At 41.6% G+C, this 26,876-nt stretch overlaps 1 protein-coding gene across 1 annotated transcript in view; it reads right to left on the bottom strand.

The window, feature by feature from the left end:
• The window catches only part of IMPG2 (interphotoreceptor matrix proteoglycan 2), a 117,859-nt gene that overhangs the window by 8,185 nt on the left and 82,798 nt on the right, over window positions 1–26,876 (bottom strand). Inside the window, exons 12-14 of the mRNA XM_032299246.1 lie at window positions 19,656–19,959; window positions 17,538–18,661; window positions 16,691–16,910 (exon numbers count right to left, since the gene is read on the bottom strand). Coding sequence (XP_032155137.1) covers window positions 16,691–16,910; window positions 17,538–18,661; window positions 19,656–19,959 — 1,648 coding nt within the window. The remainder of the gene's footprint in view (window positions 1–16,690; window positions 16,911–17,537; window positions 18,662–19,655; window positions 19,960–26,876) is intronic.

Genomic DNA, 26,876 nt, shown 5'->3' with positions numbered 1-26,876 from the left:
GCTGGATGGAGAATGAATCTGATGAATTGGCAGAAACAGGCTTCAGAAGGTAGGTAATAACAAACGTCTCAGAGCTAAATGAACATGTGCTAACCCAATGCAAAGAAACTAAGAACCTTGAAAAAAGGTTAGACGAAATGCTAATGAGAATAAACAGACTAGAGAAGAATATAAATGACCTGATGGAGCTGGAAAACACAAGAGAACTCCATGAAGCATACACAAGTTTCAATAGCTGAATCAACCAAACAGAAGAAAGGATATCAGAGATTGAAGATCAACTCAATGAAATAAAATGAGAAGGCAAGATTAGAGAAAAAAGACTGAAAAGAAATAAACAAAGCCTCCAAGAAATATGGGATTATGTGAAAAGACCTAATCTACATTTGACAGGTGTACCTGAATGTGATGGAGAGAATGAATCCAAGCTGGAAAACACTCTTCAGGATATTATCCAGGAGAACTTCCCCAGCCTAGCAAGGTAGGCCAATATTCAAGTCCAGGAAATACAGAGACCGCCACAAAGATATTCGTCAAGAAGAGCAACCCCAAGGCACATAATCATCCGATTCACCAGGGTTGAAATGAGGAAAAAATGCTAAGGGCAGCCAGAGAGAAAGGTTGGGTTACCCACAAAGGGAAGCCCGTCAGACTCACAGCGGATCTCTCAGCAGAAACCCTACAAGCCAGAAGAGAGTGGGGGACAATATTCAACATCCTTAAAGAAAAGAACTTTCAATCTAGAATTTCGTATCCAACCAAACTAAGCTTCATAAGCAAAGGAGAAAGAAAATCGACGGACAAGCACTTGCTGAGAGATTTCATCACCACCAGGTCCCCCTTACAAGAAGAGCTCCTGAAAGAAGCACTAAAGAATGAAAGGAACAACCAGGACCAGCCACTCCAAAAATGTACCAAATGGTAAATAGCATCAACACAATGAAGAAAATGTGTCAACTAACGGGCAAATCATCCACCTAGCATCAAAATGGCAGGATCAAATTCACACACAACAATATTAATCCTAGATGTAAATGGGTTAAATGCCCCAATCAAAAGACACAGACTGGCAAGTTGGATAAAAAGTCAAGACCCATCAGTGTGCTGTATTCAGGAAACACATCTCACGTGCAAGGACACACATAGGCTCAAAATAAAGGGATAAAAGAAGATTTATCAAGCAAATGGGAGAGCAAAAAGAAGCAGGAGTTGCAATCCTAGTCTCTGATAAAATGGCCTTTAAACCAACAAAGATGAAAAGAGACAAAAAAAAGTGCATTACATAATGGTAAAGGGATCAATGCAACAAGAAGAGCTAATGATCCTAAATATATACGCATCCAATACCAGTGCACCCAAATACATAAAGCAAGTTCTTAATGACCTACAAAGAGACTTAGACTCTTACATAATAATAGTAGGAGACTTTAACACTCCACTGTCAATATTAGATACATCGATGAGACAGAAAATTAACAAGGATATCTAGGACTTGAACTCAGATCTGGAGCAAGCAAACCTAATACACATCTATAGAACTCTCCACCCCAAATCCACAGAATATACATTCTTCTTAGCACCACATTGCACCTACTCCAAAATTGACCACATAATTGGAGGTAAGTCATTCCTGAGCAAATGCAAAAGAACGGAAATCATAAAACAGTCTTTCAGACCACAGTACAATCAAGTTAGAACTCAGAATTAAGAAACTAACTCAGAACCGCACAACTTCATGGAAACTGAACAACTGGCTCCTGAATGTCAACCGGATAAACAATCAAATGAAGGCAGAAATAAAGATGTTATTTCTTTACATCCAGAAACCAACCAGAACAAAGACACAACATACCAGAATCTCTGGGACTCATTTAAAGCAGTACCTAGAGGGAAATTTACAGCAATAAATGCCCACTTGAGAAGCGAGGAAAGATCTAAAATCAACACCCTATTGTCAAAATTGAAAGAGCTAGAGAGGCAAGGTCAAAAAAACTCAAAAGCTAGCAGAAGACAAGAAATAACTAAGATTAGAGCAGAACTGAAAGAGATAGAGATACAAAAAACCAAAAAATCAATAAATCCAGGAGCTAGTTTTTTGAAAAGATCAACAAAATAGACAGACTGCCAGCCAGATTAATAAAAAAGAAAAAAGAGAAGAATCAAATAGATGCAATAAAAAATGATAAAGGGGACATCACCACCAATTCCACAGAAATACAAACTACAATCAGATATTACTACAAACAACTCTATGTGCATAAACCAGTAAACCTGGAAGAAATGGATAAATTCCTGGACACTTATACCCTCCCAAGACTAAACAAGGAAGAACTCAAAACTCTGAATAGACCAATAACAAGGGCTAAAGTTGAGGCAGCAATTAATAGCCTACCCAACAAAAAATGCCAAGGTCCAGATGGATTCACAGCCGAATTCTACCAGACATACAAAGAGGAGCTGGTACCACTCCTTCTGAAACTATTCCAAACAATCCAAAAAGAAGGAATCCTTCCCAAATCATTTTATGAGACCAACATCATCCTGATACCAAAACTCGGCAGAGACTCAACAAGAAAAGAAAACTGCAGGCCAATATCCATGATGAACATAGATGCAAACATCGTCAATAAAATACTGGCAAACCAATTGCAACAGCACATCAGAAAGCTTATCCATCACAATTAAGTAGGCTTCATCCCAGGGATGCAACACTGGTTGAACATAAGCAAGTCTGTAAACGTAATCCAGCACATAAACAGAACCAAAGACAAAAACCACATGATTATCTCAATAGATGCAGAGTATTGGAAGTTCCAGTCAGAATAATTAGGCAAGAAAAATAAATAAAGGATATTCAGTTAGGAAAGGAGGAAGTCAAATTGTCTCTATTTGCAGATGACATGATTGTATATTTAGAAGACTCTATCATCTCAGCCCAAAATCTCCTTAAACCGAGAAGCAACTTCAGCAAAGTCTCAGGACACAAAATCAATGTGCAGAAATCACGAGCATTCCTATACACCAATAACAGAGTTACAGAGAGCCAAATTATGACTAAACTCCCATTCACAATTGCTACAAAGAGAATAAAATACCTAGGAATACAGCTAACAAGGGATGTGAAGGACCTCTTCAAGAACTACAAACCACTGGCAAGGAAATAAGAGAGGACACAAGGAGATGGAGAAACATTACATGGTTAGGAAGAATCAATATTGTGAAAATGGCCATACTGCCCAAAGTAATTTATAGATTCAACACTATCCCCATCAAGCTACCTATAACCCTCTTCACGGAACTGGAAAAAACCACCTTAAACTTCATATGGAACCAAAAGAGAGCCCGCATAGCCAAGTCAATTCTAAGCAAAAAGAACAAAGCGGGAGGCATCACACTACCGGACTTCAAACGATGCTACAAGCCTACAGTAATCCAAACTGCATGGTACTGGTACCAAAACAGAGATATAGACCAATGGAACAGAACAGAGGCCTCAGAGGCAACACAACATATTTACAACCATCCGATCTTTGACAAGCCTCACAAAAACAAGCAATGGGGAGAGAATTCACTATTTAATAAATGGTGTTGGTAAAACTGGCTAGCCATGTGCAGAAAGCAGAAACTGGACCCCTTCCTGACACCTTACACTAACATTAATTCCAGATGGATTAAATATTTAAACATAAGACCTAATACCATAAAAGCCCTGGAAGAAAGCCTAGGCAAAACCATTCAGGACATAGGCGTAGGCAAGGACTTCCTAACTAAAACACCAAAAGCATTGGCAACAAAAGCCAAAATAGACAAATGGGACCTAATTAAACTCCAGAGCTTATGTATAGCAAAAGAAACTATCATTAGAGTGGATAGGCAACCAACAGAATGGGAAAAAATTTTTGCAATATACCCATCTGACAAAGGGCTAACTAATATCCAGAATCAACAAAGAACTAAAATAGATTTACAAGAAAAAAACGAACAAACCCATCCAAAAGTGGGCAAAGGATATGAACAGACACTTTTCAACAGAAGACATCTATGAGGCCAACAAACATATGAAAAAATGCTCATCATCACTGATTATTAGAAAAATGCAAATCAAAACCACATTGAGATACCATCTCATGCCAGTTAGAATGGCAATCATTAAAAAATCTGGAGAAAAGAGACACTGGAGAGGATGTGGAGAAATAGGAACACTTTTACATTGTTGGAGTGTAAATTAGTTCAACCATTGTGGAAGACAGTGTGGTGATTCCTAAAGGACCTAGAAATAGAAATGTCATTTGACCCAGAAATCCCATTACTGGGTATATACCCAAAGGATTGTAAATCATTCTATTATAAAGACACATGCACATGTATGTTCACTGCAGCACTGTTTACAATAGCAAAGACCTGGAACCAACCCAAATGCCCATCAATGATAGACTGGACATGGAAAATGTGGCCCATATATACCATGGAATACTACGCAGCCATAAAAAAGGATGACATTGTGTCCTTTGTAGGGACATGGATGAATCTGGAAACCATCATTCTCAGCAAACTGACACAAGAACAGAAAATCAAACACCACATGTTCTCACTCATAGGTGGATATTGAACAATGAGAACACGTGGACACAGGGAGGGGAGCATCACACACTGGGGTCTGTTGGGGGTGGGCAGGGGAGAGACAGCAGGGGGATGGAGAGCTTGCAGAGGGATAACATGGGGAGAAATGCCAGATGTAGGTGACGGGAGGAGGGAGGCAGCAAACCACATTGCCATATGTGTACCTATTCAACAATCCTGCATGATCTGCACATGTACAACCTAAAGTACAATAAAAAATAAAATTAAAAAAAAATTTCTGCAACCCAGAGCCAAATCGTAATCCTTACCATGTTTTATCTAGGGAGCATGTAGAAGTTATACAAATCTATGCCATGTGATTGTAGATCTAATTTAAACACAATTGTAATTGTAGATCTAAATTAAACAGTTTTCACAGAACATTCATTTCCACCAGCCATAACCTGCTGCAGTTGACCTCCACCCTACATATGTCACTACTTGCCTTGCACAACATTGAGAACATGACTGGGGAGAGAGAGCCCAGAAAAGAACCAGTCGGAGCCTCAGGGATGGGCATCACCCAGTAAGAGCAGCCTAGCAACAGTCATGATTTTTGAAAGTCAATGTCAGGAAAATAAGTTAGCCCTGCACCTCCTGAGGCCATTTCCAACAAAATATTTTTGCCTTCGTAACTTAATTTTTCATTGATAGGGCAAGGGAAAATGACTATTTTTAAAAACGAACTCAGGCAGTAATCAGTGAAAAAAAGATGTAAGACATAGAATGGCCCTTCCATCCTGCCACAGCACCCACATGTTCTTCACTGGTCAGTGGCAATCTGTGAATGGCAACTGGGCAAATGGTGACACAGATATTGAAAACAGTGGAAATACATGGAAATGATCCATAGACTCATCTGTATTTAAAAATATAACATTTGGCTAGAAGCCTACAGGAAATAAAAAGAAATAGCATAGTCTCTTGGTTTCCAAATATTGGAAGGATCTACATACATAATGATTTGAAAAGCAATGATCTTCTTGCTGCTCTGGAAATTGAAGGCAATTTTACACGTCTGTGCCCTTGGAGTTTGGAGGTTCACTGAAGTTGATCTCCTTTGGCCACATGTGGTAACAAGGGGAAAGTACTGAGTTGAATAACGTCCCCAAAAGTTCATGTCCATCCAGAAGCTCAGAATGTGACCTTATTTTTAAACAGAGCATTTGTTGATGTAATCAAGAAGACGCCATACTAGATTAGAATGAGCCCTAATTCAAGGATTAGTGTCCTTCTAAGAAGAGGGGAATTTGGACACCGACACAAACACATAAAAAGGAAGACTGTAGACAAAGGCAGAGATTAGAGTGATACACCTACAAGCTAAGGGATGCCACGGATTTCTGGAGAACACCAGAGACCAGGAAAAGGTAAGGAAAGATTCTTCCCTAGATCTTTCAGAGGAAACACGGCCTGGCCAACGTTTTGATTTTGGACTTCTAGCCTCAAGAACAGTGGAGAATAAATGCCTGTTGTCATAAGGCACCTAGTTTGTGGCACTTTGTTATAGCAGCTCTAGGAAACTAATACAGGGGACCACTGCCAAGATGCTCATCTAACAGGAAGAACATACAAATGTGCTGACAGACGGGAGATTTCTACAAGGGAACTGCACAGGCAGATTTCACTACACATTTCCTAAGTCTTCACATCTTTATCCTGGTATTTGTTTTGTGACTGTAATCAGAAAATAATCTGCTCCTTTCCTGGCAGTGAGGGATAGGAGTGTCTATAGGGGTGAGGAAGAACGGACTGCATAGCTCTCCTTTGTTAATGAAAGTTCAAGAGCTTCTGAGATACCGCATGTGAAAGTAAGCTGGGCAAGAGTCAAGTCAATCTTGTCTCTACTCAATCTTGAAATAAAGCACTTTCATCTGAAGGCCTTTAACTAAAAATATAAGATTGAGTATCCTTTTTTTTTTTTTTTTTTTGAGGGGGGGTGTTTCTTTTTTTCACCCCGGGGGGGAAGGGGGGGGCCGCGGCTCACCGCAACCTCCGCCTCCTGAGTTCAGGCAATTCCCCTGCCTCAGCCTCCTGAGTAGCTGGGACTACAGACATGAGCCACCATGCCTAGCTAATTTTTTTGTAGTTTTAGTAAAGACGGGGTTTCACCGTGTTGACCAGGATGGTCTCGATCTCTTGACCTTGTGATCCACCCGCCTCGGCCTCCCAAAGTGCTGGGATTACAGGCTTGAGCCACCGCGCCCGGCCCGAGTATCCTTTATCTAAAATTCTTGGGAGGAGAAGGAGTTTGGATTTCCAATTTTTTCAGATTTTGGAATATTTGCATTTACATAATGAGATATCATGGGGATGGAACCCAAGTCAATACAGAAAACTCATTTGTGTTTCATATATAACTCATACACATAGACTGAAGGTAATTTTACACAACATTTTAAATAATTTTGTGCATAAGACAAAGTTTGTATATGTTGAACCATCAGAAAGCAAAGAGGACACTATCTCAGCCACCCATGAGGACAATCCGTGGTTGCTCAGCACGACCATCATGCTTTGCCTGGAAAACCTGTATCACACTGAAGGGAAGTGTGAGAGTCTTTTTTCCCGTGGGCCCTCTGAATGAACTGTTGTGCATCTGCGTTTTGACGGCAACCTATCACGTGAGATCAAGTGAAGAAACTTCCCCTAGGAGCATCATGTCAGTGCTCAAAAGGTTTCAGACTGGAGCATTTCAGATTTCAGATTTTCATATTAGGAATGCTTAACCATTATACGTGTAGTAAAATAATTCTATTTAAAAATTTTAAAACCTTGTAACCATTCTGTGGGTATATGTGTCTGAGGTGAGAAAACAGAGTCCATATTTTCTATACATTAAGAAAAAGATATAGCCATAAGAAAAAGATAAAAATACTGCCTTTTTGCTTCCAGGTCAAGGAGAAAGACAAACCCTAATATTTTAATCATGTAAATAAAAGACCGTGGTTTCAAAGTCTCTTTCCAATCCTTTGTGCTGGTTAAAGGAGGGTACCCAGGTAGGTGACCATATGTTTGGAAAAGTGCCTTAGTGACTCTACTGGGGAAACAAAGGTAGAGTTGGAGCTAACTTTTAGATGGTAGACAGGGATCTAAATTGTGGAATTAATTACATTCTGGTTTTCTGGGAGCAGCTTAAAAGAAGGATAGGTAGAACGATTTATAATCCTTTGGATATATACCCAGTAATGGGATTGCTGGAACCAACCCAAATGCCCATCGATGATAGACTGGACAGGGAAAATGTGGCACATATACACCATGGAATATTATGTAGCCATCCAAAGCGATGAGTTCATGTCCTTAGTAGGGACATGGATGAACCTGGAAACCATCATTCTCAGCAAACTGACAGAAGAGCAGAAGATCAAACATCGCATGTTCTCACTCATAGGCGAGTGCTGAACAATGAGAACACATGGACACAGGGAGGGGAGCACTACACACTGGGGTCAGTTGGGGGGAAATAGGGGAGGGACAGCGGGGGGTGGGAGGTGGGGAGAGATATCATGGGGAGAGATGCCAGATATAGGTGAAGGGGAGGAAGGCAGCAAATCACACTGCCAAGTGTGTACCTATGCAACAATCTTGCATGTTCTTCACATGTACCCCAAAACCTAAAATGCAATTAAAGAAAAAAAAAGAAGGATAGGTGGATCCAGAAAAATGAGAGTAGAGGAAAGATGTGAAAATGGTCTGGAAAGACAGCTTTATGGCCTGAGCAGTATCGTAGCTGGCTGGGTCCTGGGAAAAAAATGTTGGCCAGTAAGAGATGCCCTTGAGAGGGTGGCAGAGGAATTTTAGAATGGTTATGCCTAACTAATTTTTTTGAGATGGAGTCTCGCTCCGTCACCCAGGCTGGAGTGCAGTGGCGTTATCATGGCTCACTGCAACCTCTGCCTCCCAGGTTCAAGCAATTCTGTTTCAGCCTCCCGAGTAGCTGGGACTATAGGCACATGCCACCACACCTGGCTACTTTTTGTATTTTTAGTAGAGACGAAGTTTCACCATGTTAGTCAGGCTGGTCTTGAACTCCTAACATCATGGTCTGCCTGCCTCGGCCTCCCAAAGTCCTGGGATTACAGGCATGAGCCACAGCGTCCGGCCACCTAACTAATTTTTAAGCCATCTGCCATGCTTAGATAAAGCCTTCTCCATCACCTTCATACCATCAGCAAATGTCTGATAGAATCAACTTCCTTACGTTAGAGGTGCTTTGAGCAGATCAAAAACAGAACTGTGATTTGCATTAGTTAACACCACAAGAGTCAAGATGCAGGTGATACTGAAAATTCAGCAGCAGAAACTCAGAATTGAGGAGGCTTAAGAGATATTTAAGTTCCCTTACAATGCCCAGAGACACTGAGGAGTTGGGGGAACACAGATGCAGGTTTTATACTGAATAGGGATTGAGCTAATGCCAGCTAATTTGAATATTAAAAGTAAAGGTGACCTTATAAACTTTGATGACACTGCATGCAGCTGACACATGAGTTACATACAAAACTGAAGTAAGGGGGTGGCTGGCAAGATGGCCAAATAGGAACAGCTCTGGTCTGCAGCTCCCAGTTAGATCAACACACAAGGCGGGTGATTTCTGCATTTCCAACTGAGGTACCCCGCTCACATCACTGGGACTGGTTAAACAGTGGGTGCAGCCCACGGAGGGCAAGCCAAAGCAGGGTGGGGCATCACCTCACCCGGGAAGCACAAGAGGTCAGAGAACTCCCTCCCGTAGCCAATGGAAGCCCATGAGGGACTGTGCCATGGGGAACAGTGCATTACAGCCCAGAGTTTTGGGAACACTTCTCCCATAGTCTTGGGAACCCGCAGGCCAGGAGATTCCCTCAAGTGCCTACACCACCAGTGCCCTGGGTTTCAAGAACAAAACTGGGCAGCGATTTGGACAGACACTGAGCTAGCAGCAGGAGTTTTTGTGTGTTTGTTTGTTTATTTCATACTTCAATTGTGCCTGGAACGCCAGCAAGACAGAACTGTTCACTCCCCTAGAAAGGGGGCTAAAGCCAGGGAGCCAAGTGGTCTAGCTCACAGAATCCCACCCCCATGGAGCCCAGCAAGCTAAGATCCACTGGCTTAAAATTCTCGCTGCTAGCACAGCAGTCTTCAGTCGACCTGGAACACTCCTGCTTGGTGGGGGGAAGGGCGTCGGTCAGTACCGAGGCTTGAGTAGGTGGTTTTCCCCTCGCAGTGTAAACAAAGCCCCAGGGAAGTTTGAACTGGGCAGAGCCCACCACAGCTCAGCAAAGCCACTGTAGCCAGACTGCCTCTCTACATTTCTCCTCTCTGGGCAGGGCATCTGAAAAGCAGCAGGCCCAGGAGGAATATTGACAAAGCAAATGGAAAGCAAAAAAGAGCAGGGATTGCAATCCTAGTCTCTGATAAAACAGAATTTAAACCAACAAAGATCAAAACAGACAAAGAAGGACATTACATAGTGGTAAAGGGATCAATGCCATAAGAGGAGCTAACTATCCTAAATATGTAAGTACCCAATATAGGGGCACCCTGATTCATAAAGCAAGTTCTTAGAGCCCTATAAAGAGACTTAGACTTCCACACAATAATAGTGGGAGACTTTACCACCCCACTGTCAATATTAGACAGATCAACGAGACAGAAAATTAACAAGGATATTCAGGACTTGAACTTAGCTCTGAACCAAGCCAACCTAATAGACATCTACAGAACTGTCCACCCCAAATCAACAGAATATACATTCTTCTCAGCACCACATAGCACTTACTCTAAAGTTGACCACATATGTGGAAGTAAAGCAATCTTCAGCAGATGCAAAAGAACAGAAATCATAATAAACAGTCTCTCAGACCACAGTGCAATCAAGTTAGAACTCAGGATTAAGAAACTCACTCAAAACCACACAACTAAATAGAAACCGAACAGCCTGCTCCTGAATGACTACTGGGTAAATAATGAAATTAAGGCAGAAATGAAGAAGTTCTTTGAAATCAATAAGAACAAAGACACAACATACAGGAATGTCTGGGACACAGCTAAAGCAGTGTTTAGAGGGAAATTAATAGTACTGAATGCCCACAGGAGAAAGCAGGAAAGATCTAAAATTGACACTGTAATATCACAATTGAAAAAACTAGAGAAGCAAGAGCAAACAAATTCAAAGCTAGTAGAAGACAAGAAATAACTAAGATCAGAGCACAACTGAGGGAGACAGAGACACGTAAAACCCCTCAAAAAATCAATGAATCCAGGAGCTGGATTTTTGAAAAGATTTAAAAAATAGATAAACCAATAGCCAGATGAATAAACAAGAAAAGAGAGAAGAATCAAATAGACACAATAAAAAGTGATAAAGGGTGTATCACCACTGACCCCACAGAAATACAAACTACCATCAGAGAATACTATCAACACGTCTATGCAAAAAACTAGAAAATCTAGAAGAAATGGATACATTTCTGGACACATACACCCCCCTCCTCCCAAGACTAAACCAGGAAGAAGGTGAATCCCTGAATAGGCCAATAACAAGTTCTGAAATTGACGCAATACTTAATAGCCTACCAACCAAAAAAATCCTAGGACCAGACAGATTCACAGCCAGATTCTACCAGAAGTACAAAGAGGAGCTGGTACCATTCCTTCTGAAACTATTCCAAACAATACAAAAAGAAGGACTCCTCCCTAACTCATTTTATGAGGCCAGCATCATCCTGATACCAAAACCTGGCAGAGACACAACAAAAAAAGAACATTTCAGGCCAATATCCCTGATGAACATAGATGCAAAAATCCTCAATAAAATACCGGCAAACCGAATCCAGCAGCACATCAAAAAGCTTATTCATCACGATCAAGTCAGCTTCATCCCTGGGATGTAGGGCTGATTCAACATACGCACATCAATAAACATAATCCATCACGTAAATAGACCCAAAGACACAAACCACATGATTACCCCAATAGATGCAGAAAAGGCCTTCGATAAAATTCAACACTCCTTCAGGCTAAAAACTCTCAATAAACTAGGTATTGATGAACATATCTCAAAAGAATAAGAGCTATTTATGACAAACCCACAGCCAGTATTATGCTGAATGGGCAAAAGCTGGAAGCATTCTCTTTGAAAACCGGCACAAGACAAGGATGCCCTCTCTCTCCAGTCCTACTCAACATAGGATTGAAAGTTCTGGACAGGGCAATCAGGCAAGAGAAAGAAATAACAGGTATTCAAATAGGAAGAGAGGAAGTCAAATTGTCTCTGTTTGCAGATGACATGATTGTATATTTAGAAAACCCCATTCTCTCAGCCCAAAATCTCCTTAAGCTGATAAGCAACTTTAGCAAAGTCTTGGGATACAAAATCAATGTGCAGAATTCACAAGCATTCCTATACACCAATAATGGACAAGCAGAGAGCCAAATCATGGGTGAACTCCCATTCATAATTTCTACAAAGGGAATAAAATACCTAGAAATACAACTTACAAGGGATATGAAGGAGCTCATCAAGGAGAACTACAAACCACTGCTCAAGGAAATAGGAGAAGACACAAACTAATGGGAAAACATTCCATGCTCATGGATAGGAAGAATCAATTGTAAAAATGGCCATTCTGGTCAAAGTAATTTATAGATCCAATGTTATCCCCACCAAGCTACCACTGACTTTCCTCACAGAATTAGAAAAAAAGCTACTTTAAATTTCATTTGGAACCAAAAAACAGCCCACATAGCAAGACAATTCTAAGCAGAAGGCAGAAAACTGGAGGCATCACGCTGCCTAACTTCACACTCTATACTACGAGGCTGATGTAGCCAAAACAGCATGGCACTGGTCTCAAAGCAGATATATAGACCAATGGAACAGAACAGAGGCTCAGAAATAACGCCACACATCACAACCATCTGATCTTTGACAGCTGACAAAAACAAGCAATGGGGAAAGGATTCCCTATTTAATAAATGATGTTGGGAAAACTGGCTGGGCATATGCAGGAAAGTGAAACTGGACCCCATCCTTACACCTTATACAAAAATTAACTCAAGACGGATTAAAGACTTAAACTAAGACCTAAAACCATAAAAACCCTAGAAGAAAATCTAGGCAATACCATTCAGGACATAGGCATGGACAAGGACTTCATGACCAAAACACCAAAAGCAATGGCAACAAAAGCCAAAATTGACAAATGGGATCTAATTAAACTAAAGAGCTTCTGGACAGCAAAAGAAAATATCATCAGAGTGGACAGGCAACCTACAGAATGAAAGAAAATTTTTGCAATCTATCCATTGGACAAATAGCTAATATCAACAATCTGCAAGGAATTTAAACAAATCTACAAGAAGAAAACAAACAACCCCATCAAAAAGTGGGCAAAGAATATGAACAGACACTTCTCAAAAGAAGACATTTATGTGGCCAAGAAACATATGAAAAATAGCTCACCATCACCGGTCATTAGAGAAATGCAAATCAAAACCACAATGGGATACTATCTCACACCAGTTAGAATGGTGATCGTTAAAAAGTCAGGAGACAATAGATGCTGGAAAGGATGTGGAGAAATAGGAATGCTTTAAGTTAGTTCAACAATTGTGGAAGACAGTGTGAAAATTCCTCAAGGATCTAGAACCAGAAATACTATTTGACCCAGCAATCCTATTACTGGGTATAAACCCAAAGGATTATAAATTATTCCACTATAAAGACACATGCACACGTATGTTTATGGTGGCACTATTTACAATAGCAAAGACTTGGAAGCAACCCAAATGCCCATCAATGGTAGACTGGATAAAGAAAATGTTCCACATATACACCAGGGAATACTATGCAGCCATAAAAAAGAATGAGTTCATGTCTTTTGTAGGAACATGGATGAAACTGGAAACCATCATTCTCAGCAAACTAACACAGGAACAGAAAACCAAAACACCTCATGTTCTCACTCATAAGTGGGAGTTGAACACTGAGAACACATGGACACAGGGAAGGGAACATCACACACTGGGGCCTGTCAGGGATTGGGGGATTGCGAAGGGACAGCATTAGGAGAAATACTTAATGTAGATGACGCGTTGATGGTTGCAGCAAACCACCATGGCACGTGTATACCTATTAACAGATCTGCACATTCAGCACATGTATCCCAGAACTTAAGGTATAATTTTAAAAAACTGAAGTAAGTATATTTATTGTAATTCTCTATACTTTTATGTTTTATTTTTTTTAGAGACAGGTTCTCACTATGTTGTCCAGGCTAGAGTGTAGTTGTGTGATCACAGTTCATTGCAGCTCAATCACCTAGGCTCCAGCAATCTTCCCATCTCAGCCTCCCAAGTAGCTGGAACTACAGGCCCATGCCTCGGTGCCCAGCTAATTTTTAGGGTTTTTTTGTAGAGATGGAGACTGTGTTGCTCAGGCTGGTCTCAAACTCCTGGCCTTAAGCAATCCTTCTGCCTCAACCTCACAGGTGTGAGCCATAGCACCTGGCCTGTAATTCTGTTTAAAAAGAAGTTGATTGACTTTTGCAAAAGTTTTATAAATCATAACTGTTGGCAGTTGTATAGCCAGTCAAATGTTTGTTTGTTTTTTTTTTTTTTTTTGAGACGGAGTTTCACTCATGTTACCCAGGCTAGAGTGCAATGGCGCGATCTCAGCTCACCGCAACCTCCGTCTCCTGGGTTCAGGCAATTCTCCTGCCTCAGCCTCCTGAGTAGCTGGGATTACAGGCACGCACCACCATGCCCAGCTAATTTTTTGTATTTTTAGTAGAGACGGGTTTCACCATGTTGACCAGGATGGTCTCGATCTCTTGACCTCGTGATCCACCCACCTCGGCCTCCCAAAGTGCTGGGATTACAGGCTTGAGCCACTGCACCCTGCCCAGTCAAATGTTTTATAGATATTACTTGTTTAATGCTTACAATAGTCTCATAAAATACAGAGCCAGGCAATATTACCCCCATTTAACATATGCAAATTAAAGTGGCAGGCATAAAAATAGCCCATCTAGGGTCATGCAAATAATAAATGGTAAAGCAAAAGCAAGAAATCACGCCTTACAAATTATAATTAATTGCCTTTTCTATTATACCACATGACAAAGAATATGCAAATAGTCTTAGAGAACTACGTGGAAAGAGATTCAGACATGAAGGATTAGTGAAACCATTTTCCTCACTTTCAATGAATAACGGTTCTCAAAGATTTCAAAAGAAAGTTTGCTTCTTTCCAAAAGAATACGGCGGGCTTTCAAACCAGTTTGAGATTAAAAAGCACTGGAGAAATATGAAGCCAGACATTTCTTCTTACTCCTCAAAACCACTGTCCTCTGGTAGGTAGAAGGGAAGGAAGAACGAAAATTCAGGCTTCAACAGTATTCTCTGCATCCAAGGCTTCCAAACAAAAGCAATGGTTTATTTCATTCACTCACAGTATTTTTTAGTATCTTCTCTGTGTTCAAGACACTGCTAAATTCTGGCTAGAAAGTACTTAATAAAACAGACACATTCTCAGTCCTTGTGAAATGCTCATCTGGAAAAAATAGCCACTAAGCAACTAGGCACATAAATTAACATTATTACAACGATGATAACTCTCTAGGGGAAAAGAACATTGTACTATTAATATAAAAACTGACAGGAAAGCCTCAATCTAGACTATAAGTGAGTCAATGAAACTCCTAAGGAAGTGACATTTGAACTGAGGCACATGGGTGACCAAAAGTCAGTAAGAAGGCAAAAGGGGACGGTGTGTGCAAAAGCTTTAAGGCAAGAAAAAGGTTTTGCATCTGAGTAACCAAAAACAAGCTGGTTTGACTAGAACACGTTAAACAGGGCTTAGTAGCATTGGATATGGGGGAAGAAGACAGGGACCAGGCCTTGTGGCTACTGAACCAGACAGCGACTCAGAGTACCATGGCTGCTGTCTGGAGGATGGATAGGAGGAGCAGCATGAGAGGATGTGGGGTAACTGGCCCAAAGGAGAGATCGTGGTGATTTGGAGGGAGTCATAGCCATGTAGTTAGGGAAAAGGGCATGGATTTGAGGTACATTTAGAATTCATAATCAGTGTAAGTTTGGTGAGTGACTAAGAATTCAAGGTGATAGGAACTGAAATATCAAGAATGACTTCACTAGCTAGGTGTGGTGGCTCACACCTGCAATCCCAGCACTTTGGGAAGCTGAGGAGGGTGCATTATCTGAGGTCAGGAGTTCAAGACCAGCCTGGCCAACACGGAGAAACCCTGTCTCTGCCAAAAACACAAAAAATCATCTAGACATGGTCATAGGCACCTGTAGTCCTGGCTACTCGTGAGGCTGAGGCAGGAGAATCACTTGAACCTGGGAGGTGGAGGTTGCAGTGAGCCAAGGTCACACCATTGCACTCCAGCCTGGTCAAGAGCGAAATTCCATCTCAAAAAAAAAAAAAATGACTTCTCATGTTTCCGGCTTAAGTGGCTGAGTAGATGAAGCTTACATTTAGAGAAAGAGATAGAGAAACTGAAAGAGTAGATTTAGCTGGACGGTGGCGAGAAATGGAAAACAAGAGCTCACTCGTAGCTATCTTAAATTTGATATACACAGAGTACATCCAAGTGGAGATTGTCAAGTAAGTAGATAGATATTAATTCTGGAGGTTATGAGACATTTGATCTGCATATAAAAAATGTGGAGAGTTGCTGACATTTATACAAGGCTTAAGACAATGGAAATGGATGCGAAAACTTAAAGGGAAGAGGGCCCAAGCCTTTTGCAGGTGATAACATGAAAGCATAGCAAAAATAGACCCAGTGGGTAAAAAACAAAAGCCGGATGCAGTGGCAGAAAAGGGAATGGAGGTGAAATAGAAAAGTAACATGTTTGGACGATGTTTTGAAAAGGGAATGATATTGATGTTCTTGGAAGAAATATATTTCCAGTTATGAAGACGTGGAAGATTTGTCTGACATAGTACTCTTTTTTCCTACAAGTACTGGAGTCACCTTAATGCAATGAGGAAGGAAACACACAAGAATAATCACTGGATGCTACTAAGAAACCACCAGGTTAGGCAATGTCATACCTGATTCCACATCAAGAGAGTATTTATCAATAGCCAAGTTCATGGTATGGTAGGCAGTGGTACAAAAGTCTTCCAGAATCATGTACACCGCATTGTTGATGTTAGGAGGGACAGAACTGGCAAACTTCATTCGGCTGTTCACCACAATGCTGCCATTTCTGAAGTTGAGGATTTCTAAGTTCTGGAACCCCGAGAGATTTGACTGTAGATAGGGAACCAGCTACAATACATGAAAAGTGGTGAGTTTATTAAAGGGTTTCACATTTTGTTCAATATATACCCAAAGAAAACAAAACAAAAAAACAAGATAAGCCCCTGTCTCGCTTTTCCTAATTGTATTTTATCTACATTTAAACTGTTAATTAACAAAAGTGCAAATTAGCAATGCTTAGACAGTATAAACTAGAAATGCTATGAGATTTTCATAGTGGTGTTTAGGGACCCCATGGAATTCATACATAGTTTTAGACACCCAGAAAGTTTATTTTCTGTTTCACTAAAGGATCACAACAGTGAAGGGATCGTAGGTACCCACAAAACATTAGCTTCACAATAAAATGTGGAAAGAAACGTCAAACTTATTGTAGTCCCGTAATTCATGGAATACAATGTTCCTTGTAAATTATTACATCACTCTCATGCCCCTTTTGTGTTTTCCATTTCTTGTATGTTCCTGTCTTACAATTTTCTTACCAACCCTAGGCCATGATATTATTTGTAAATGACAGGAAATGAATGTCCACAGCCTATCCCACTTTCCCTGCTCAGACCTTTTGTGCTAGAGGGGGGAAGAAGTGAGTCATACATGATTATTCACTAGTGCCCATGTTTCACTTTTTCTGCTTACCAACTCTAAGAATCTTTGCTCCAGAGCTTTATACTCCAAAGAGTTTTTATTAAACAGATCTTCTGAAAACATCATGTTAGTCACTCGGAGGCTGAAGAAAACCACCAAAGCTCCTGAAGTCTGAGTATAACTCAAGTCATCTCCTCCTGTGGGCCACGCCACACTAACCATCTCCGTGGAGTGAACACTTGTAGACATTTCCACATAACTACCAACCTTGCCATTTTGCTCTGGGACTAGCTCAGGCTGATAGTAATCTGTGCCTATCCGGTCCAGTTCTAATGAAATATCCTGTACACCCATAATTACTTCATCCTCTAGCAGGGTGGAGATTGTGGTTGGAGGCAATTTGGTAGACTGTGTCATGGAAGCTTTCAACCAGAGTCTGTCAGTACTCTGCGGTGTACTTGCCAATGTGTCTTTGGACAACTTCTCCAGGGAAGAAGCTCTTGTCCAAACTCTATCTGATTCTGGCAGTATGGTCCACAAAGGCTGCATATCTGGCTTTACCACTGAAACCTCGCTGTCAAACCATTCATAGTTGGATGACTCGGTAGTTTGTTCCACATCCTCCCTTAGGATGGCACCCGCCTGGTCTGATTCATAAGTAGAGGTTGCTACAGGTGTCCGTAGAAGAGGTCCTTTGGTAACTGTGGCTCTATCATCATGTTCATATTTTGAGTGCTTACTAATTTGGTCTGCGGAATCCATTTTGTCAACTAAAACTAGTTTCTCATCTTCAATCTCAGCTGGCAAGAGTGAATCGTCTTCAAGCCATGGCTTCAACAGCGGTTCAGTGCTCTCTGATGAAGTGTCGCTCCATGGCCAAGTAACCAGATCCCTCTTTTGCCCAGACCCTGAACCCAAACCACTCTCAAATATTGATTCTTTTTCCATGGATGCATCTGGCAGGAAAGGGCTCACTTCTAATTGGTCTTTGACTTTGGAGGTCAAGGAGTCCAAGCCAAAAGGTATAGAAGAGGTCAGATATGGTGAGGGTGTTAAGGACACATCAGAGTCTTCCATGGGTGGTATTGTTTCTTTTGGCACAGGTTGAGTGAGTGAACTTGAAGGCAGTGAATCAATAGAAAGAAAATCTTCTGACTCTTCAACAGTGGCTAATCCTGAAAATAAAGTGTTCCATTAATTAATCTACAGAGTTGCCAAAATGTATTCCTAGTTCTCCCAGTAAAACTAGTTGCCTGTTTTTTCCCAGTGAAGTTGACAGGGACAATTGTTGGCTTTTGCTTTTCTATATCTAGCAAGCAAGAAGAAGATCTGATAATGTGTTTGTAATATGGGCAATCCCTCATGGATATTATCTCTTTCTTGAGGATGACAAGACCTTGACTATTGAAATAATCTTCAAACACTTGTGTTCTTTAAAAAAATTTTATGAAAATAAAGAACTGCTGGGAGCAATTTTGACAACAAATACTAAATCCAGCAGTAATTTAGGAGGAAAATTCCCTGAACATTGTGTTTCTCTTTGAATTCTCATTTTCCCTGTTATGTTTTTTGTTCGTCATCCTTCATATTCACCCAGTGTTCACAATCCTGAACTCATTATTTATATATTTGTTCATCTTCCTCATTTCATGTGTGTACTCCACCCCAAGTCACATTTCTTTTTCCTTTCCTCCACAGCATCCAGATCATCAATTTCATTTTCACTTCTTTATCTGCCATGGGTTAGCTTCTCCCCTTCTCAATACTACTACAAGCAAAAATCTTGAGACTTGGCCCCCACAAGTACTATAACCTAGCTGAATAATCTCATTTGATGCTATTTATTACTCCAATATTTAAGTAAAGTGGTTCTTTAAAAGCAGCAGCAGTAATTTAACTAAACTATGTATCTTTCAATATGACCTTCAAAATACCTATTAATTGATTTCCCGCCCCAGCTTCCCAAGTTTATTTCTTATTATTTACCTATTTGGACTCTCCATTCCAACAAATTCAATTGGACGGTTTCCTCTCGCACACAATTTTACCAAGACATTTTCCCCCTTATGAATGCTACCATTTTCTTTCATAGCCATAGTCTCTTCCTCTCTTTAAAACCCTTGTCATCGGATATAATAAAAAGTATGAAAAGGGATTAAAGTTTCTCACCATCTTCTACCAAGTGAGATCCAGAAGTCCTTTCCTCAGAAGCCACAGGCAAGCCAGTCTGAAGCACTGCCGGGGTGACAGAATGAAGAGTCAAGCTGCTAGCCTCTAAAACCTCTGGGGAAGAGCTGAGGCCCATCTTCGAGGGAAAGGCTAATTTGTGTGTAGACACTAAATCACCCAAAGGACTTTCTGACCAGAGTTCCCTGCCAGTGGCTGAGGGAGGACCAGAGCTGAAATCAAGTGGTGGGACACTGCTGGTGATGGAGTCATCTGCTGAGGGCCATGCAGCTTGAAAGGTATTATCCTGGGGGGAAAAAAAGGCTAAATCATATCATAGATAAAAGAAACATATAAAAAGTGATTTTAAATACCACCTGTCTGTCTATATTCCCAGGTTTTCTAGGGACGAGGAGGTGGTGTATTAATAATATTGGGGTTAGGGCAGGACATGGGCTTCAGGATCTAGAGAAAAACTATGTCAGCTCTCTCCTTTAAAGTAAGGACAGATGAGGTAACATATTCAAAAGCCCTCGAACAAAGTGAATGTATGAGAGAAAATGTTTTCTTGCTTTAGATGGTTCATTTTCCTCTGTGTTTTTAGCTTAAATGACTTTAAATACATAGAAGTTATTGTTATCTGTAATTTGTTGGCAAAGATTTAATTACATTGCCCACAGCAGGAAAGAACAACTGGCAATTTTATTCACCATTCTGAAAATATAATTAGTTAATGAAGGCCCTCCTGTTTGGTCAGAAATGTCACCACATCAAAATGTAGTCTGGTTACCTCAGATGAATAGCCACTCCTGTGAAATGGTATCACACTTACAAAACATAAACAATTTCCTCTTTCTAGTGATGTTTTACTAATGTACTACTAACCTTATCTTAAAATGTAGCTTCAGAAATGGAGAAGTATATAGAAACACAATCCTTGAACATATTAATTACTTAATCTTATGAAGAACTGTCTATGTAAAAAAAATACAATGGGCCGGGCGCGGTGGCTCACGCCTATAATCCCAGCACTTTGGGAGGCCGAGGCAGGTGGATCATGAGGTCAAGAGATCGAGACCATCCTGGTCAACATGGTGAAACCCCGTCTCCACTAAAAATACAAAAGTTAGCTGGGCATGGTGGCGCACACCTGTAGTCCCAGCTACTTGGGAGGCTGAGGCAGGAGAATTGCCTGAACCCAGGAGGCGGAGGTTGCGGTGAGCCGAGATCGCGCCATTGCACTCCAGCCTGGGTAACAAGAGCGAAACTCCGTTTCAAAAAAAAAAATAATAATACAATGATCAGCCAGCACGGTGGTTCATGTTTATAATCCCAGCACTGTGGGAAGCTCAGCTAGGAGGATAGCTTGAGTCCAGGAGTCCAGCCTGGGCAACATAGCAAGGCCCCAACTCAACAACAACAAAAAATTAGTCAGGCACGGTGGCACATACCTGGAGTTCTAGCCACTTGGGAAGCTGAGGCAAGAGGATCAGTTGATCCTGGGAGTTCAAGACTACCATGAGCTATGATCGAGCCATTGCACTCTAGCCTGGGCTATAGAGCAAGACTCTGTCTATTAAAAAAAAGAAAGTTTAACAATAAGGCTAAGAGGTAACATGGACATGGTATTTGGCAGGAGTTTATGTATTTCAATCTATTCTGGGTTATGAATAACAAAGAAAAGTACAATGCACATAGAAAAAACTCAGAAAATGTTTCCTGGGTGTATGAAAACTGAAAAAGAAAAAGAGAATAGAACAATCCTTTTCAGTCCTCAGAAGGCATTTGAATCACATGGAAGCTTTAGAAAAACACCAATTCCCAGGCCTGACACTCAGAGATGTTAACTTCATTGGTCTGGGAGACACAGAACTGGATACTTGTGAAAGTTCCCTAGTAGAGGAAATGCCCGAATCATGTTCTGGGCATAATATAACAGCCTGGGTTTCTAATATACTTCTTCAATTTCTGAATGCTTTTATGTCTTATCCATATTTATAAATCTATCAAAAGACTAGAATTCATGTTGTAGCTATGAACACAATGAAAACTACGAATAAGAAATGCTGAATCTAACCTTCTCTCCCTCCTCCAGGAGACTCCTACCAGCAATAGTAAATTTGTGCTGATAGTCTCAAGCCTAATATGCATTTTGAACAAAAGCACAGAATTTTAGGGTGGCTAGCTCGAGTTTAGTCTATGGTCATGAAATAAAGCAGAGCATACTGGCCTATGGATAGAGCTAATCCAAAACAAGGTGATACGGTTTGGCTGTGTCTCCACCGAAATCTCATCTTGAATTTTCACGTGCTATGGGAGCAACTCGGTGGGAGGTGATTGAATCATGGGGGCGGGTCTTTCCCATGCTGTTCTCGTGATCGTGAATAAGTCTCATAAGATCTGACGGTTTTAGAAAGGGGAGTTTCCCTGCACATCTACCACCATGTGACACGTGCCTTTCACCTTCCCCCATAATTGTGAGGCCTCCTCAGCCACGTGAACTGTTAAGTCCATTAAACCTCTTTCTCTTGTAAATTGCCCAGTCTCAGGTATGTGTTTATCAGCAGCATGAAAAAGGACTCATACACGAGAGCTAATTAGTCTGTTATGCTTTGTCTTCACAGTGCCCCTTGTCTCTCTGTCAAAGATCTGTGTGAGGAGGCTTTGAACTACACACTTTCCCAGTCACAGAGGGGGAGCCATGGGGCAGGAAACCACCGGGCATGTCTACTTTGTCCCTTCCCTAGGGACAAATGCACAGGAAAAATAGTAATTACAGAAGTCTCTATAGAGGATTACCCACAGTTTCATCTACCATCTTTAAACTACTCTCTCAAGTAATCTTATTTTCTTTTGTGGAATTCATTACAACATCACTTCCTGCCTTGTCCATGTTGTTTTAACTAGTTCCTATTTTAAGTGGGTCACCATGCTGATTATTCTGTAATTGTCACCACCATTTCAGATCCTTCCCTTCCTGTCCTCTGCCCTAGGAGGAGGACCCCTGTGAGCTGCACCAACCCTGCCCCCTTGCATTTGTTTTCGGTTTGAGTTTGGCCAATGAGAAGCATAAGCAGATCAAAGGACAGGAGGAAGGAGAGGTCAGGGTGTTTCTTTCCTGCTTCCTCCAAGCCTCAAAACTATGTGTCTAGCATAGCTGTGCTCTTCCCTCCACAATTACAGCTCCAGCTCTCGATAGGCTCTGGTAACAGCATTTCCTCCCCTTCCTCTGTAATCCAATGGAGAGTAGTGGTAATGGCTTTCCACTGGTGTTAGTCTCTGTATACCTCAGCATTCTTCCTTTGCTTCTTTAACACTATATGCGCCTCCATTAATAGATTCAGCTAGATGATTCTGTTACTATTGAAACCCTGGATGAGCGATATTATGCAAATGCACCATCACTTTACAGTATAGTGCATTTAAAAGTTCATTAAAGTTTAAATTATTTCTGTCAAAAAGTGATTCGACAATCCAAAATGAAATATAAATGCCCAACGAATAAGGAATGAGAATCAGTTAAAACAACAACATGAACCAAAAATGATGTCACTCTGGCTAAATGTAATTAGAAATTAAAAATCTGGAAAGGAAAAAGGAAAATGATAAGTGTATGATGCAATGTTAGCAAACACTTTTGGCAACGTACCTTTGGCTAAAAAAAGAAATAGAAGCAAGATATGTCTAGGAATTAGGCTGGAGTCTAATAACCAAATCTCCTGAATCTGTTGAAGTGAAACGTATGAGAGAAAAAGCAAGACAAGGAAGCCAGAGGCCATCATCAAATGACAAGATACAATTGCAAAACACTGCATAGAGAAAGAGAAATATCTCAAGACAGGAAATTCCCTTTTAGGAAATCCCCTAACAAAAGTGAACCTGAGGATAGTAAGACATGGTTCATGATTCGGGCCGAAAATTTTAAAAAAAAAGATATAATTGGGAGATGACCTCTGGCATTTTTCAAGTAAACTTCAAGAGCATGCAAGCCTGGGCAACAGAGTAAGACTGTGTCTCTACCAAAAACATAAAATATAAAAAAAATTTGCCGTGTGCCATGAACTATATGCCTATAGTCCCAGCTACTCTGGAGGCTGAGGCAGGAGGATCACTTGCGCCCAAGGAGTGAGAAGCTTCAGTGAGCTGTAATCACACGACTGCACTCCAGCCCAGGTGACAGAGCAAGACCCTGTCTCAGAAAACACCGTACAATTACCAGGAGCAGAGTTAACCTTACATAACTCTATGCAGTAGAGGTGGCTTGCAATTGCCGACCTGTGTACAGAGTGCCCCTACATAACTTAGCACCAAATAGACATAAAGCTGGTTCATATTTCTGCCTAGAGGGTCTAAGTTATTCTGAGTCCTCAGGAATGGAGGAGATAGAGCAAGAACTCACTTCCAGAGAAATGGAAGACAACAAATTAAAGTCCAGAAAGTGAAAGGCAAAAAAAATGAAGTAAAAATACAAGCTCTTGTCTTGCCAAAGGCTCACGTGCTTTATGAGGCCATCCTTTGGTGTGTAAAAATCTTATGTTGGGAAATAGGGCTGAGCATGCACATGTATGTGAACATAACAAAAGTCTCACATCTTACACTTAGAAGGACTCAAGAACACATGTAGCAAAACATGCCTATTAAAGACAAGGAACTGAGGGTCAGAGAAGTGAAATGTTCAAGGATACACAAAAAAAGGGAAAAAACGAGACTGGAAGAGGCAGAGTCTAGGTTTCTCAGTGCCAGTGCTTTTCCCACTAACAGCTATTCATCCAGAGGTCTCTACAGGTGTATATTTCCAAATGGTGAAAGGATTCTCAGAGGAGAAACTTGAGCAAAGAGCCTTGGCCGTCCATGCGCTCATTTGGGTTAGCATAATTCACAGGTTTATAACGCCCAGGTCAACACAGATGGAGAGAGTACGGGAGGCCATCTCCTAATATTTAAAAAATCTGCTCTATGGAATATGGAGGTTGTTTGCATAGAAAAAAGTTCCTATCCTTCCCCCTTATTTTTCTAGGATTGAAAACTGCATATGAAGTCAGAGAAAAGAAGGCCATTTTCTCAATACCAAGTTCTGTTCTTCAATAAAGTTGTTACAATGATGATGATCAAACCACATCAGGAAATTAACTTTTTTCCTTTTAATTATCTAAAACTACTTCCAGAGATGTGTTGAAGCTACTCATATATTCTTGAAAATTCCAAATGTACTTTAAAGAAAAATTCAAATGAGATAGCTGAAGCCCTTTAAACCATGCTTAAGAAGTTGAGTTTTATCAGACAGGGCATATAATCTGACACACATTAGGAAAGCAGCTGAATCCTCAATGAAAAAGAAGTCCTCAAGCTGTAATATATTGTTTCAGTGTATCTATAAATGAAATGCCTTTTCACTTCATAAACATTAAAAGTAAAACTGGGGAGGACGATCCAAGATGGCCGTTTAGGAACAGCTCAGGATTGCAGCTCCCAGTGAAAGCGCAGAGGGTGAGTCAACGCCGCGTTTTTATTGCCCACAGACTAGGAAATTCCCGGGCAGAGGAGCTCCACGGTCGCCAGCGCGGCTGTTTCGGCCAGTGCGGCTGTGCCAGCCAGCGCCGCTGCTTTGCCCAGCGCGGCTGCTTTGTCGGCGCCCCGGAGCCGCAGTTCTCCGTACAAAATACACCGGTCCGGGGGCCCTTTTGGCTGGCGATTGGAGCCACGGGAAGTCGCCCATTCGCCGGTTCAAAAAGGGGACTGAGCAGAGAACCAGGACAGTAGCCTCCAGGGCAAAAAAAAAAAAAAGCGCCACAAACCTCAGTGCCGCTGTTTAAGCCAGCGCAGTGAGTGGCCGCAGGGGAAAACAAACAGACCCCGGCGCCTCTTCAACAGGCGACTGGAACACCAACTTAAAAAAGGCTCTGAGGCAGGGAGCCGGGCGATCAGGCTCGGCTGGCCCCACCCCCACAAAAGAACAGCAACCAGAAACTCTGGATTGAGAGTTTCACAGCAAGCGCAGCTGAACCCGGGACGGTCCAGCTCTGTGGGGGAGGGGCGTCCGCCATTACCGAGGCAGCCCGCCGTTGCCAAGGCAACCCACCATTGCTGAGGCAGCCCGCCGTTGCCAAGGCAACCCGCCATTGCTGAGGCAGCCCGACGTTGCCAAGGCAACCCGCCATTGCTGAGGCAGCCCGACGTTGCCAAGGCAACCCGCCATTGCTGAGCCAGCCCGACGTTGCCAAGGCAACCCGCCACAGCAGAGACTCCGCCCCAACAGAGGCGGGCCACCATCGCCAAAGCAGTTCTAACTACACCCATATAAACAGGACTGCAGGGAAGTTCACTCGGCAGCAGGGCGGAGCCCACAGCAGCTCAGCAAAGCTGCTATAGGCCGACAGTGACTAGGCTGCCTCCTTGCTGGGCTGGGCAGGTCTGAAGGAAAAAAAAAAAGAAGGCGGCAGCATAACGGAAACTCATAAATAAAGCCCTAAATCCCTAGGACAGAGCACCTGGGAACAAAAAGCAGTTTATGAGTTCTCTGCAGCAGACCTAAAAGTACCTGCCCAGCAGCTCTGAATGAACAACAACAGAGCTCACAGCTCACCATTTGAACTCCTATAAAGAAGAGACCGTCTCCTCAAGCAGCTCCCTGACCCCTATATATCCAAAAAGACACCTCATAAAAGAGAGATCAGATTGACACTAGGCGGGTATCCTTCTGGGACAAAGATAGCAGAAGAAGAAAACTGGTAACAATCCTTGCTGTTCAGCAGCTGCTGCAGGTGAACCCCAGGCAAGCAGGGCCTGGAGTGAACCTCAGCAGATCTACAGCAGAGGGGCCAGACTGTCAGAAGGAAAACCAAGAAATAGAAATAACCTCATCATCAACAAACAAATGTCAATCTGAAAGATCTGAGACCCAGTCTGAAAGCCAGCAACTACAAAGTCGACAGGTGGATAAATCCTTAAAGATGGGAAGAAACCGGCACAAAAAGGATGAAAACACCCGAAACCAGAACACCTCTCCTCCTGCAAGGGATCACAACTCCTCACCAGCAAGGGAACAAGGTTGGAGGGAGAACAAGTGTGATGAAATGACAGAATTAGACTTCAGAAGGTGGGTAGTAAGAAACTTCTGTGAACTTAAAGAACATGTTCTAACCAAATGCAAAGAAACTAAGAACCTTGAAAAAAGATTTGACGAAATGCTAACGAGAATGGACAAAATAGAAAGGAATATAAGTG

The sequence above is a fragment of the Sapajus apella genome, unplaced genomic scaffold (genome assembly GCF_009761245.1).
Source record: "Sapajus apella isolate SASKATOON/1434 unplaced genomic scaffold, GSC_monkey_1.0 scaffold40, whole genome shotgun sequence".
Taxonomy (NCBI): domain Eukaryota; kingdom Metazoa; phylum Chordata; class Mammalia; order Primates; family Cebidae; genus Sapajus; species Sapajus apella.
The sequence above is the reverse complement of the archived record's forward strand: the minus strand, read 5'-3'. Positions and strand labels throughout refer to the sequence as shown.